A 16484-nucleotide genomic window follows, 5' to 3' on the forward strand; every position below is an offset into this window, starting at 1 on the left:
AATGAAGAGGTAAAGATGTAGGTTAAAAATGTCATATTTTGATCAGAGCAATACAGTCTTCCTGAGGTTCTCATGGAAAATTCAGAAATAATGGGTATGAGAATTAGAAAGCTATTTATTACATTGTAATTTTATGGATCTAATAATAGTAGAATGGGAAAGAGATTTATTGGAAATTATGAGAAATAAGATGAAATATTTATATTGCTTTGACATTTATTGATAAGAAGTTTGTAAGATAAACCACTTAAGAAGACCATAGGGTAAATATGCTACTATATTTCCTATTTTTCCAGGATGTTTTCATATTTGGCTAAATTTAAGTAAGTCAAATGCAAGACAAAATTATGACAGTTATAGATTCAAGGAAAAAAGCCAACCTCCAAATATTTTCTTTGGCCATTTAAATAATAGGTAGTAGTTCAATAACAGATGATAACTATTCAGAATTATCTGCTTAAGTTTCACTGTGGATACTTGGTCATTACATATTTTTAAAAGCTATGGATTGGTTTCAAAGCCAAATCATTAATTTTGAGTTCTCAGGTAGTTTTATCTACTAAGTATTCAATATTCTCTACCTATGGACTTGTAGATTATTAGCAGGTACTACTCATCTAGCATAAATATGCACACACAAATCTATAGATCATCAATTTCTCAAGAGAAACAAAATACACTTATATAGATTAGTTTATATATGTTATATGTATATATATATATATATACTATATATACAGATTTAATTTATGTAAAAATTAATTTATGTCTACATTATACAACAAATTAAAGAATTAGACAAAGATAAAAGTTATCGACCAATAGAGGTTTTAAAAAATATAGACCAGAGTACTGGTACACTACTTCTTCAGGCTTCTGGTAATCACTCCTGTCAGATGCCACATGTCTTTGACACTGATAAATGTGGGGAAAGATGATAAAAAACAAACCTTAGGCATTTGTAGCCTTTTTTAAAAACCCAAGGCAAGGTGCTCTGGAGGATTCTCATTGATTTAAGACATGGTTCCCTGCCCAGAATAGCTGCTTTAAGGTAATTTAAGCTGTTACTTCTATATTTCTTGTGAGTTTTAAAATAAATTAAGGGGAAGTTAAACTTGTTTATACTTCTTAACAACATGAAAACTTTGTTAATTTTTTGGTATACAGAGGAAGAAGAGGAGGAAGATGAAGATGATAACATGTCCACAGTATTGAGGCTCAGGACTAAAATGCCATGGAAGACTTGCTGGAGATACTTGACTTCTGGAGGATTCTTCTTCCTTTTTTTGATGATTTTTTCCAAGCTCCTGAAGCATTCGGTTATTGTAGCTATAGACTACTGGCTAGCTACATGGACATCTGAACTGAATGGAAAGGATAGTATAAGTGATTATCAGGTAGAAAGGATTATTTTTTAATCACTAAACAAAATGTGGAAAAATCATCAAGATTTCTGTTAGTACAATCTAAAGTTTCACATGATAAAGCCCATATTGTAATCATGAATTAGCACTTAGTACAGTGCCTTGCAACATAATAAACATTTAATAATATTGATTGATTGATGACATAGGAGGTAAGATTACAGTCTTCCTTTCTAAATTCACCCATTCTTTTACCCTAATAACAATGGCCCTATATTAAGTACTAGCTTGGATAATCTCTATGAGAAATAGCCAGTACCAGTTAAAATTATGAAAAGTTAGAATCTTCTTAAATTTAAACCCATGCGTTGATGTTCTGGCCAGTTATGTAGAGTCAGTGTGGTTTAATGGTTATAGAATAGGCAATACCTGGCTTCATACCCTGTCTCTGGCATGACAGATGCATGATCTTGGACAAGTAACATAACTTCTGTGTGACCCCACAACTCACCTCTAAGTCATTAGCAGGATTTAATCTGACTTGGTGTTGGAAGATCTCTCTGATGAAGAAATCACAGATCCTTTGTAAAAAAAAAATAGGCAGTTTCACTAGGAAACCTGTTCACTTCTATTGGCAAAACAATAAACCTTATCATTTGATTGGAAAAAAATAAATGGTTTGCTAACTCTGAACAAATATACAAAGCATTGGGATCTCAGCTTATTCAACAATAGTGCTTTTGGTAAATTTATAAATATCCTCGAATCTCTAAAATCCCTTTCAGCTCCAAATCTGATGATCCTAAATATGACCAACAAGAATAACAGAAAATTATGATTATTCAAAAAAATTCTGTTTGAGAGAAAAAAAGTTTAGATTTTGATTTATAGACTGCAGCATTAAGATAAAAAGAAATGAATGGGAACTGGGGGATGATTTTCACTTTATAGGACTAAAAGGCTAAAAGAATAGATCACAGTAGTATTCAAAACTAGATTTATTATGGATTATAGCATTAAAGGCTCAGTTAGACCAGGAGCTATTTTTATTAGCTATTTTATGTCTTTAGAGCAGCTTGAAAAAGCTAAATCAGACTTTTCCAAAAAGTGCATGGGAAACAGCAAAGTACTATTATTTTACTGTGCCAAGTACCACTTTAATAACCTATCAAGTGGGACTAGCACATTTTCTAATGAGTTTTTTTTTTCACCAGAAAGTCATCATTTTAAGAATGGGAATAGATCATCTAATCTAATATTCTCATGTTTTAGATGAGGCAACAGAGGCTTAGTGAGGTTGAATTACTTGTCCAAGGTAATGAATAGTAGTGCCAGGTTCTGAACTCTAGTTCTTTGGGTCCAAACTCTACTGCTGTGTTATTGAACTTTCCTACCTTAATTAAGCCAGTCATTAGGTTGAATAGATCATTCAACAGGCATTTATTAAGTATCTACTCTGTGTGGTGTGGCTCTTTGTTATGCACTGTGTTAGGTGCTAGAATAAACAGAAAATACAGTGAGATTATTTCATATAGCAGATATTTAGTATGGAATAATCTCTGGGAAGAACTGTTTTGGTGTTTCAGGAAAATTCTCAGATCCCTTAATCTAGTCCATTTTTCCTTTACAAAAACCCAGGAAGGGCAAGGTAGAAGTGAAAACTGTGCTTGAATAAATGATGAGGAAGAGGACATTGTGCATACTTTGGAAGTGTTTTTGAAAATTTACAAAGTCACTGAAATTTAGACATATATGTTTTAACTTTCAGTTTTTACTAAGGAATAATAAGGAAATTTATTTTGTTTCTGATAATGAATGTCTCCTTTTTGGTTATTGTTTTTTTTCTAGTCTTATTATGTGGCTGGATTTACAATCCTTTGTGGAACAGGTATTTTCCTTTGCCTTGTTACATCTCTCACTGTAGAATGGATGGGCCTCACAGCTGCCAAAAATCTTCACCACAACCTTCTTAATAAGATCATTCTTGGACCAATCAGGTACAGAAACAGTCATTTCACCAAAACAAAAGCAAACAAAACAAAAAACCTTTACTATATGTAATTTTGTAGCATAGTGGAAAAGGCTTTCTGTAGTTCCTTGGGATTAATACTAGATATCATTACAGAAGTCTGATGACCATGCTAAGAAAGCAAGAGAAGCCTAGGCCCTTCATCTTCAAATATGTAATTTTTAATGTGCTTATTCCATAGGTTCTTTGATACAACACCCTTGGGGCTAATCCTAAATCGTTTTTCAGCTGACACAAATATCATTGACCAGGTGAACACATAAATCTTTGTGTCTTTTTTTAAGTAAGATATTGATATTTAACCCTTCACTAAATTTATACTGTAATACTTTATCTTGGAAGGAAGGTGACTCTGTGTTATTTTCTATCCTTAGATTTCCTTATTTGTGCATATGTTTTATCCTCCCCTCCAAAAATAATAGAGTAAAAGCTCCTTAAAGTCAGAAGCTAGATCACTGTAGGCTCACACCTAGTATAAAATCTTATATGTAGTAAATACTTACTAAATACTATTAGTACAAGTGAATTAATGCACTCTTAAAGGATATATACATTAGAAAGATGTGAATGTGTCCTAAGCATGTGGATCATGAACAAAAAAGGCCATTGACCTCTCTTAGAATTTCTCATTAAGTCTAGTTTCTTTGACCAGGGGAATCCGAAGATGATCCTGACATTCCAGTGTACTAAGGGAAATGGAATACTAGAAATATTTTGTTTAGTCTAGAACCATTACGACTTTCCAGAGTGGAGCCTTGAGTGTGGCCCAGACCAAGATGAAAACTCTAGAATAAAATAGGATGGCTCCCCACCCCAGTCTTGCCACTACTATCATGGTAGTTCAGGGAGGAGATAAGGGGAGATTCTAAAATATACTGGATTCAAACTGCAAGGGATTGGCATCCAGTAGATTAGACATATGCTCAGATGTTTGTATAGCCACTATTTAATTATGGTCCCAGTGATACTGAACAGAAGCAGTCTATTGTCTACAAAAACACAGAGACTTACTTTTGCATAATAATGTGTTTAATTTGACCTAAAACATTTTTTTTCTCAAATTATCTTCTGAATAGCACATCCCTCCTACCCTGGAGTCTTTAACCCGCTCAACTTTACTCTGCCTATCTGCCATTGGGATGATCTCATATGCTACTCCTGTATTCCTGGTTGCTCTTGTACCTCTTGGGATTGCCTTTTACTTCATTCAGAAATATTTCCGTGTGGCCTCTAAGTAAGTAAATAGAACAAGGTTTGAGTATCGTTTAAAAAAAAAGTTATTTTTTGCATCTACCAAAGTCTATTTTTTTTTCAAAAAAGGTGATGAAAGGTTATAATAGATATTTCTTTTAGAAAAGTATGTAGCCTTTAACATGTAATAAATGTTTAAATTAACTTGTTAAACTGTCTTAATCTCAACAGTTTTCACTTTATAACCAATATCAAATGTTTAAGAGCTTAACAGTGCTGGGCACATAATAGCTATGAAGTAAATACTTGCTTATAGTTCAGGGATTGCATGAAAAATGCACTGAATTCCTTCTGTTCATCCATCAATTTTAACTGCCTAGTTTCTTTTCTGAATGCAACCATGTCTGGAATTCAGGAATGATAAAATGTACTATAATTCCTGGTATAGTTTGAGGTAGAGCAAAAAAACGTATATAGCAGTGCTTAGTAAATCTTGCTCATACGCTTCCTTGGTATTGTCATGAAATTAAAAGAAAGTAAGGATGTCCCTGTGCTTATTGGGTAGACTCCCTATGGAAAATTACTACAGTTATAAATATCCAATAAATAATAAATAGAAGGGCATCAGAATCATAAGAGACCTATAATTCTAAATAACTAGAATCTTTTTATTTAGATCATGCAAAAATAAAATCTTGTGTCAATTGTTCATCAGTCTGCCAACTGTCATATTACAGAATGAGATAAACATTTAGAATGTCAGGTGAATAGTCTCAGAATTCTACTCTATATTAGAACCAAAGAATCTTCAGATTAGAAGAGACTTCAGAGGTCATCTAGTCTGACGTTTATGTCATCTTTGGAAAAAATGGTCACGCAACCTTTATTTGAAGACCTCCAATGAAGAGATGTGCCAGCTGTGTGGCACAGTGGTTAAAATGCCAGGCCTGGAGTCAGGAGGACTCATCTTCCTGAGCTCAACTCTGGCTTCAAACATTTACTAGCTGTGTGACTCTGGGCAAGTCATTTAACTCTGTTTGCCTTGACTTCCTTATCTGTAAAATGAGCTAGAGAAGGAAATGACAAACCATTCTAGTATCTTTGCCAGGAAAATCCCAAATGGGATCATGAAGAGTTGGACACAACTGAAAACAACTGAACAACAATGACAAAATCCACCTAACTGTATTGCTGTTCAGCCCTCATCTCTCCATTCCCACACCCCCATAAGAACAGAATGATAGATGTTATCAAATGTTTTGCTAAAATACAGGTCAACTATATTTATAGCATTTTTATGGTCATAAATTTAGTAGCCCTTTCAAAACAACAAAAAATTGAAATAACATTAGTCTGGCATGACCTGCTCTTGAGGAAGCCATTCTGGCTCCTTGTAATTGCTGCTTCCTTTTTCTAGAGGTTCATTATTATTTAAATAATCCATATTAAAATTGGTCAATAATCAAAGTCAAGTTTTGTTTGTACAGTTTCTCCTATATAGTATGCAGACTTCATTTTTACCTATATCATTTCACCTATATCAGTTCATATCATTGGAAGGGTAAACTATGGTATTGGAATAGAATCATAGAGGTCTTGTATGTTGTCCAACCTTTTCATGTTGGATATAAGGATTAAGCCCCATAGAATCTGTGACTTACTCAAATTATAGGAAGCAGCAGTTCTGAAATTCAACCCACATCCTTTCACTCTAAATCCAGCTCTTGTATTTCATTCCACTTCCTAATTTTCATATAATGGAATTTGGTTCATCATTCTGGATGATAAGGATTTTTGGAATGCTAACTCTGTTATCTAATATGTTTACTGTTCTTTCCTCGTTTGTGCATCTACAAATTTCACAATTTCTAGTTGATTAATAAAAAATGTGACTAGCACAAGACCAAGGCAAATCCCTGTAGCATTCTACTAGATCCCTTCCTTCAGGTTGATATCAGCCAGGGATCTGGTCATTTAAAGTAACCTAACTACTCCTATTCAAACTTTGTCAAGTACTTTGATGTAACCTAGACATGCTATTTCTTTGAGCTTCTTCAGTTCCCCAGTCTAGTAATCCTGTCAAACATGTTCAGAATTGTAACAAAATCTCTAATAAATTGAGAAGGCCTGCCATCTACTTGATGGAAGGTAATAGTCTCAATTTATCTCATGTTTCACATCATTTTAAAACAAGCAAAAAAGAAAGCTGTTGTTCTTTCTTCCTCAGAGTGGACTTTTAGACCTAGGAAATCTATGAGAAATCATCTAGTTCAAATTCTAATCCAATGAAACCTTTTTCACCTAACCCTTTTTCAGGGCCCTTGACAGTAAGCCATCTACTCTATGCTTGAAAATCTTCAGTGTTGGGAAAATTATGACCCAACAATGAAGCCCTGTAATATTTGTAATTAGGAGTACTTCAACTGAGTCTCTAGCTCAGATCAGTTCTCTCATGCTAATCTATCCCTGAGCCCAACGTACTGTTCTCTCTCAGAAAGTTCATGCAGAAAAGAGCATATTTGCTGATCTCATGGTTTCTCCTGGCATTGTTGTTATTGCTCCTTGCTGAGGGAGAAAATATGATGGAGACAGCCCAGGCAAAGTGCTTTGTGCCCCATATAAATGTCAGTCATTATCATCATCATCACCATCATCACTATCCTCATCATCATTCTCCACAATTGAAAATTTTCTGTGAGGCTTTTTTTGCCTCTTCACTGTGTTAGAGACACTACTAATATCCATCTACCAGTCCCTTCATGCACGTATCACATAATCGATTGCATCAGCCTGGTCCTTTAGCAATCTTTGGGTGAAGCTCTGTCATTTGTAGAGAGAAAAAGGTAATGAGGTAATGTTAGAAAGTGTTTGGTTTAAATTGTGATTATGTATTTACAATTACTAAGAATGAAATTGTTACCTTGGAAGTTAGTAAACAGGACAGAAGGGATTAATTCATTTAGGCTTGAATTTGAGAATACCTCAAAGGACCAAGCTGCCATCTGACACAGTGCATTTCCACATACTAGGGCTAGTAGGATGAAAAGTTATATTTCAAGACAAAAAAATGTAATATCTGCTTATAATTATTTGTATTTAAAGTGCATTTGCACAGATAAGATAAATTATAGTACATTTGTAAAATATATTAAAAATTCTTTGATGCACCTGGTTCTTCTGTTTTTGATAAGCACCTACCATGTGCCAGGGATCACCTACTGCCACCTTGTAGGTGCCTAAAATGAAATATGTCCCACCCTCCTGAAGCTTACATTTTTATTAGGGAGAAACAACACAAACACAGACAAGGACATGCAAAATAAAGATAAGATTAATACAAAGTAATCTCTGGGCATGTGAGTGAGGAAGGAATAGCAGTTGGTAGAATCTGAATAGGCCTTATACATGAAGTGGTCCTGGAGCTGAACTTGGAAGAAAGCTAAGGATTCGGAGAGGCTATATTGAGGAAGGAATGCCTTCCCAAGGAAGTAACATAATCAGATCTGAGATTTAGGAATATTAATTTAGAAGTTATGTGGAAGATGGCTTGTTGAAAAGAAATATTGGAGATATGAAATTATTGCAATAGTCCAGGTTTGAACTGATGAGGGTTTTTACAATGTTGGAAGGGGCCAGATGCTAGTGTCGTTGGAGAGGTAAAAGCAATATAACTAGGGAACTGATAATATGTGGTAGGGTGATGAAGGAGTGAAGAGTTGGAGGAAAAACTGAGGTTGCAAACATGGGTGAAATAAGGAAGTTAGGAAGAAGGAGTGATTTTGGGGAAAAGATAATGTGTTCTGTTTTAAACATATTAAGTTTGAGATGCTTAGGAGACATTCAGTTGTCAAGTCAGCAACTGATAATGCATAACTAGAAATATAGTCTGGGAGTCATCTACATAAAAATGACAGTTGAACCCATACAAGCAGTAGGGAATTCAAGAGACTTTACTAAAGCAAGTATAGGTATGTGTGCTAAGTCTCTTAAGTGTCTCTCATATGACATTGACCAAGGGCTATACCAGCCCTTAAAAGGTTCCTTCTTACTAGAGTGGACTCCAGGTACAAAACCAAATGTTAGATGTTGTTCCTTAGGATCATCCTGGGACTGAATGAGGATAGTGAATGTTAGACGAATGTCGTTTTACTTTAGTCCTGTTCCACAGTCTATTCTCAGGCTCAGAATGGTTTGAAAAGTGTGTTACTTGGCAGTAACCATGGTTTTCTTAGTGGGCTAAGTTAAAAAAAAAAGGAATGTTCATGAATCAGAGCAACAGGATTAAGAAAATAAAAAGGAGGTAGTAGATTTTCAAGGACAAGCAACCCTGGTATAGGAGGCAATTGTGGGCCTTCATTATTCTTTATTCTCTACCTATTATACCTCATTTTCCATTTTTTCCCTTTGTCTCTTATTTTTTTCCCTTACTCATCTGTTCTTTCTGTCTTTCCTGTTTCTATTTCCTATGACTATGCATTAGGCTTGCTAGTGGTGCCCACGAATACCACCAAGCTTGTCTTACTTACCAGTGTTAACAGTTGTAGTTAATGAAGTTAACAACCCCCTAGGAGGCAGCTATATACATTGGAGTCAGGAAGACCTGAGTTCAAATCCAAATTCAGTTACTTACTTGCTCTGGGACCCTGGGCAAGTCTCCTAACCTCTGACTTCCCCAGATTCTTCAGCCATACGATGTAAATAATAAAAGCACCTACCTCACAGCATTGCTATGAAGATCAAATAAGATATTTGCAAAGTATCTTACACAGTCCCTGGCACATAATAGATACTTAATAAATCCTTCCATTTCCAAAAGACTTATAATCAATCAATAAACATTAATTACAGTACTAAATTGGGTGGAGATTAGAAGAAATGGACCTTGGAAAGTCAAAATATTTGTGGCAAAAAAAACCCCAATCCCAAACCCCTGCTATGAGGCTGGAATGCATAGACTTTGATAGAATAGCTCCGAATACCTAAGGCATTCTGTTCATAAGTATCTTGTGAGTGAAATTACTACAGGAAATCCCACACATTTTTTGAATACCTAAAATTAAAGATCATGTGATATGTACTATGAAATGAATGTATAGCTCTACAAATATGGATGTTCTAAATATAAGATCAAAATGGTCTTTTACCTTTTGGTTTCACAAAAATAAATTTTGTGAACATTGCCCTGTTTATTCTAATCTCATGCTTTCCCTCACGACTGGCAGCAGTGCTACTTCTTTATGGCATCTGTGCAGGTTTACAAATAGGTAGCATGTTATATCATTGAGATTAAATACCATATATGTTGTGCAAGTAGGAAAGGTTCTCATTTCCTTTCATGCCTGATATGTACCTTCATGTACCATCTCTAGGGAATATGAATTTTTTTAATTGGGCAAGTCAGGAGTTTATACTTATTTGGCATATTGAACTGGTTGCCAAGAAGGTCCCAAGTTCAACACCAAAGATGCTATTATTGAATTCATCACTTAGTTGCTGTCTAACATACCAAAAATATGCCTAAAAATTCTGTTACACAAGCTACTCATAAGAGAATCAGAGAATGGGAAAAGTCAGAACATGTTTTTTGAAACACATGGCATTTATTTCTTTATCTACTCTACAGCTAATATCTTTTCATTATAAAAAGAAAAGGAATAATGTGAATGTGTACTTTTATGAAATTCTAGTAAGATTCCTTCCTTCAACATTAATTGAAGTACACACTGGAAAGGAAAGAACACTGGATGTTGAGTCAGAGGACCTGGATTTGAATTTTATCTCACCTCTCTCAGTCTTAATTTCTTCCTCCTTTCTAAAAGGAGAAGATTGGACTAACTGGTCTCTGAGTTCCCTTCCAGCTCTCCAGCTATGATCTTACTTCATGCCTGGTCTCATATCTGATGTAGATGAGCATATTGATGATTTTATTATAGAATGCACAATTAAGCCTTTGATATCCTAATTGTTTCATGTCTTTAGTTTATTTTTGTATTTTTTCCCCTTTCATAGGGATCTCCAAGAACTTGATGACAGCACTCAGCTGCCTCTGCTTTGCCACTTTTCAGAAACTGCTGAAGGCCTCACCACCATTCGAGCTTTTCGGTTTGTAAATATAGTCTTGAAAACCCAAATGGAGAATTTTATCAAAATTCAAGTAACAAACAGATAGTTATGGAGTACACAGTATATGCTCCAGATAGTACAGAGGATACAAAGGCATGTAAGACACAATCCTTACATGCAGATGTCACGACAAATGGTGGGTTTGCTGAGTCTCAGTTGACGTTCCTGGAATAAGCAGTGGTGCTACAGCTAGATAGCCTTTACCAAACCAAAAGTATGCTGAAGTACCACCAAACTTTCAGAATGTCAGTAGTTATTAACTATGCAATTTTGAAAGACTAGGAAGGAAAGAGAGAACTGGCGGAGAAGAGATGGCAGGATGCTGCCTAAATTTTTTTTTAATCAATGATTTAGATGAAGGCATTTCTGGCATAATTATCAAGTGTGCAGGTAACTGAGAGTTGGGCAAGATAGCTAACGTGTTGGATGATAGTGTCAGTATCCAAAATGATCATGAAATCTAAAATTATGAGCCTAATTTAATAAGATGAAATTTAATAGAGATAAAAGTAGAAATCTCTATTTAGGTTCAGAAAATAAATGGAACAAGAATAGAATGTGGCAAGACAACACTTCCCATGTTCCCTGGAACAGTATTTTTTGGGGGGTGATACAGATCTATGATTTTATTGGTGTAAGTAACTCCCAGTTTGGAAATTTTGTTCTACCAGTACAGAATTGCTGGGGGCGCTGAGAGTTTACATGAATTACTCAAAATCATACTGCTAGTATGTGTCTGAGATAGCACTTGACCCCAGGTCTGACTCCAAAGCCAGATGTAAAACTTCAACATTTTTTATTAAATATGGCTGCTTATTTTAACTTATAATCTTGTAGGTTAAGTGCATTGAAAATCTTAAAGTACTACATAAATGGTCAATTATTATTATTATTATCATTGTTATCATTATTATTATCATCCACTACTCCATGCTACTGGAAAACATGGGGATTTAGTGAACTCTAAGCTCAATATAATTGAACAACTTTACATGGCAACAACAGCAAAGCCTGCTAATTGGATTTGGGGTCTGACTTTAGGAAGACCTAGTATCCAGAAAAAGGAAGGTGAAAACTTTGTGATTCTTTGCTCTAGTCAGACTACATCTGGAATATCATTTTAATCTCTGGGACCCACAATTTAAAAGGGAAATTGACAAACTTAAACCCAAATAGAGGGAGGGAGGAGTTGCAACCAAGATAGTGAGAGAGATGGAGATAATGTCATGATGTATTAAAATATAATTATCCTAAAAGTTGTGGTTCTCTGATTTTATGTCTTCCACTCTTTCCACTCCACCAAACTCTAAAATGTTTCATATCAGATGTGTATAAAAATGGCTTCATTAAATTAGAAAAGTGCGAACATAAAAAATAAGTTATTTGGGACATTTAAACCTTTTCTTCAGTGATAGTGACCAGTTCAAGTCCTACGTTATAGCTTGTCAGAAATGGACAATTTCAAGGTCTTAGTCTGTATTAGAAATACTATGTTAGAATTTTTTGTGTGTTTTGAATGTCAGTAAAACTAAGAGTAGAAATGGTGAAGGTATTTAAAATCTTTCAAATAATCTAAGATATTTAAATCAATTTTAGGATATTCATATTTTGATGTGTTATTTTTATACCACCTAGGGAAACCCCCTGACTCACAAGGTGAGCTCCCCAGAGATGATTCTAGGCTTTAAGTCCTCTATAAGTCCATATCCACCAAGACCAAAGTTCCCACTAATGGGTTTATCTTTACCAGGCAGCCAAAAGATACAAGTGGTTCCAATCTAAGTCATTTACTGAAAGGGTATAGTAAGAGAAGTGGCAATAAAATATCTGCTTCCATAAACCTGAGTCCTATTCTTCCACAAAGACATTCACCATCAGAGGGAAGAAAAGACATACTAGAATTCTTGGAGAGACAAACATGTAGGGAATATCTGTTGCTGTGCTGCAGGGCTTCTAATGTCTTCTGGTGGTTTCACTACACTGCTCTCATTGTGCCTGCTACCAACTGGTCTCTCCAGAGTCTCCAATTACTTCCCTGGACCCTGCTTCATTGAATCCTACTTAGCTAGATAGCCACTTCTCTGCAAGCTGTTACTGCACTGGGAACCAAATGCAGCCAGGAATAACCCCCCCACTGGATATGCACTGTGCAAGTTCTCTCTGCTTCCAGTTTCTGGAGTCAGCTTAAGTCTTCAGCTATTAGTGCTATTTCTTCTCATGAGGAGAGTAGGCTCTGCTATGTTCTTTTACTTCATAAATCCAGAGGGTTTTTTCCCAGCCTTTTTTTTAAAGAAAAGAAGCTCCCTTTGTTAGTCATAAGACAATACCAATTCCAAAACAAATAAAACAAAAGAACCCTCTCAGCCTTTTCTCTTTAATAGGTCATGCACAGGAAAAGTGGAAGGGTCCTTCCACCTAGCTAATATCCTCAGGCTTATTCTTTTATTTGGACTGAACTTCTGGTCACTGGGTTCGGGTCTCTTTTGGAGACCTTACTCTAGCTTATGATATGCATTCTCTATTTTTCCTGATTTTATTTTCTGAAGGCTAGTCATTCATGAATGAATTCCTTCTCTAGGGATTGCCAAACAGTTCTGGGGGTCATGATTCCCAATATTTTTTAGCTCAAAAAACCACTTCTCTTTCCCACATAGATGAATGGGCAGAGTTAAGACACAGAGACAAGGATAAGACCATGGGACAGGGTCATTGTCTCTCTTACCTGTCTAGCCACATTCCTTGCCTTTCATATAAAGATACATAGAGAATTTTAAGCATATACTATGTGCTGGGAACTGTGCTGTTTGTTTATGTAAAATCAGAAAAGGCTTTTAAATTCATTCTTATATATCTATTATAACATTGATTTCTGTAACTTCACTTTCCTTAAAGGAGCTGAGTGATGAAGACAAAATTGGACCCTAAATATAAAGTTAAGACACTATCACACTCAACTTTAGGTATCATGGAATTTTTGAATCTGCCTTAAAGATGTAATATGTATATTTTCATGTAGTAGGGATACTTTCTGTAGCAGGAAACTTTTCTCTGTGAAAGTGTGCAGGTTTTTAAAGTATATATTTGAAACAAGCTCTAGGTAATAGTTTTCATTCGAATCACTTTTTACTGATATGATAACCATGTTAATGACAGAGCAACACTACATTTAAAATTCCTTTGTTCAACAGAAAGAAATACATTTACCAGAAAGAGAGCTATCCTTCCAAATAGTTACTAATCAGTGGATATTAGCTTTCCAAGAAAATCTCAAAGCTCTAGAGACTCTGAGTAGCTTGAAAGAAAGATAATAATGATTACTGACATTTATATGGAGTTCTAAGGTTTACTTGCCTCACAATAACCCTCTGCCTTAAGTAGCAAAAGTATTACATTTATCTTGCAAATGAAGAAACTGAGGCAAAGTGAGATTAGGTAGGTTGTCAAGGGTAAAACTTGTGGCAAGAGGCTGGTTTTGAACTCAGGCTTCTGGCTCCAGAACCAGTTATGTTTCCACTATGTCACTCTGGCCAAGTTGATGATAGTTAAGTCAAGATTCAGGTTTTTAAAAGCTACCTCTTCCATAGATACTAGTCACCCAAGCAGTTTTACTATTACCTTTCTAAATAGAAATTTTATTTTCAGATCCAAAATTCATGAAAGCCATAGGAAAAAGAGAAGACTATTTGTTTTTTGCTCCTAATCCCATGAATGTAAGAGTAATCTAACAGTAAAACTAACTAGTAATGTGCCTTCCATCAAGAAGCGCTACCCTTTGTTTGTACAAGTAGGGATCTTTTAGGCTGTATTTTGCAAGATGAATATAACAAACTTTTTACACTTTTACCAGTGTAAGAGCCAGAGTGAGCTAGAAAATGGAGAGCATGAAATATGGGCATATCCTTTGCCATGGACAAAAATCTCTCAATTTTGGTGTTGTCAGGAATCAACTGTATTCTTTTCTATTTTTTTTTACATTTAAGCTGCTCAAATTTTCTATTATCTTGGAGTTCTGTTGGGAAACTATTTACTCTTTATACTTTTGGTCTTCCCCTGTATTCCAAGCTCATTTTAAACTAGAATGAAACAATGAACTCCCTCAAGTAGCTCAGCAATGTATCACAATTCAATTAGACTAAGATTTTGGTATCCTTTCCTATTTGCTGTCTGATAGAATAAAGGTCTAGGAATGTTCAAAAAGATGAGCTGGATATGGATGAAAAGATGCAGATTAAGTGTGTCAAAGTTTCCATTAGGAAAACAAAAGGTTTCTTGCCAAAGAGAAACACACAGAAAGAATTTTCACTGCATTTTCATCCCTCCCCACTCATTGCTGCTTCAATTGTTGCCAAATCCATTTACAAATGGTTTAAAAGTGCAACCAAGATAATGCCACAAAACTTAAGAAATAGTAAGGAAGGGAATACTGTCAGAAAGGGCCATTTTTAAAGTTGTTCACTGTGATGTTAATGGCTTTGCTTCAACTAAATTGTAATGCTAACTGTGCCATTAGGGAGAGGAGTGAGGTGGCACATAGACCCTACTTTTAACATTTTGTTATTTTCTAATAGTTATGAAAATGAAAAAAGTCACAAATTTGGTCACCGGTTGGGTAAATGGGCTCCCTGCTCAGACCGTATGAAGATAAGTGTGTTCTGGGAGCCACATTTTAGAGAGAATTTTAAGACACTGGAGTATATTAAGAGAAGGGTTCTGGAAACCTTGTCAGAGGGTCAATTAAGGGAACTAAAGATGTCTAGCCTGGAAAAGAGAAGCAAGGGGATTATATGAAATGATCTTTTAAATTCCTTTCCAATTCTAAGTTCATGATAGCCTCCTAACTAGCCTGTGTCTTAAGTCTCTTTCTTCTATAATCCATCTTCCACATAAATAAGAGGACATGATAATTGTCTTCGTGTATTTATAAGACTTTCATATGGATAAAGAATTAGACTTATTCTATTGAGACGAGAGGACAGAACTAGAAGCAACGGGGGAAAAATTACACAAAGACATATTTCATCTTGATATATGGAAATATTGTGCAACAATGAGCAATGGTCCATTGAATGATGATGGATTTGTTTTGTTTCGCTATGCAAATTTGTTAGATGGTTTTGCTTTTTTTATGAGGGAGAGGAGGTAGTGGAGAGAGAAAATAAATATTTATTCATTAAATTTTTTTTAAAACAATTAGTGTGGTCCAAAAATGGAATGGGATTTCTTGGGAACTAGTTTGCTCTATGTCACTGAAGACCTATTAGTTCTAGTTCAGATATGAAATGGATGAGATGATCTCTGAATTCTTATTAAAAAATAGAAGAGTAAAAATACAGATTGGGCCATTAGAAAAGATCCTCTTGATCTTTCTGCTCTGAGATCTTATGGTAATGTGATTTTTTTTTAATTTGCCCTTACCTCATCCACCAGTGTATGAATATACAAGGCATGTCTTATTTTGCATAAAATTCAAATTATATCTACACAAGACAGCAAGGTAATAGTTTGGTACCAATCAAATGTGTAGTACAATAATTTGATTAGTAGAAATCAGATATTGATGACTTATCAAATTATCCTGGTTTGGCCACCTACATTAATCAAGTAATTAGAATTTGTCCTATATGTGTTACTGGATGTGTACACATACATACACACACACACACACACACACACACATATGTATGTGTATATATGTATGTATATATGACTGGATGATCAAGGAGGCTGTATTTGCTGCATAGCTCATGAGTTACTCTTTGATCATCAGATATAAGTAA

General features: G+C 35.1%; 1 protein-coding gene and 1 long non-coding RNA gene across 2 annotated transcripts in view; one reads left to right on the plus strand and one right to left on the minus strand.

Annotated features, from left to right (window-relative positions):
* ABCC9 (ATP binding cassette subfamily C member 9) overlaps positions 1-16484 on the plus strand; it is a 195648-nt gene that overhangs the window by 131023 nt on the left and 48141 nt on the right. The window contains 5 exon segments of the mRNA XM_020994153.2: positions 1168-1397; positions 3213-3361; positions 3575-3644; positions 4470-4627; positions 10594-10686. Coding sequence (XP_020849812.2) covers positions 1168-1397; positions 3213-3361; positions 3575-3644; positions 4470-4627; positions 10594-10686 — 700 coding nt within the window.
* The window catches only part of LOC110213740 (uncharacterized), a 135213-nt gene that overhangs the window by 101573 nt on the left and 17156 nt on the right, over positions 1-16484 (minus strand). The window lies entirely within an intron of this gene.

Source organism: Phascolarctos cinereus, unplaced genomic scaffold (assembly GCF_003287225.1).
Source record: "Phascolarctos cinereus isolate Bilbo 61053 unplaced genomic scaffold, phaCin_HiC Scaffold_1;HRSCAF=81, whole genome shotgun sequence".
In the NCBI taxonomy this organism is placed as follows: Eukaryota; Metazoa; Chordata; class Mammalia; order Diprotodontia; family Phascolarctidae; genus Phascolarctos; species Phascolarctos cinereus.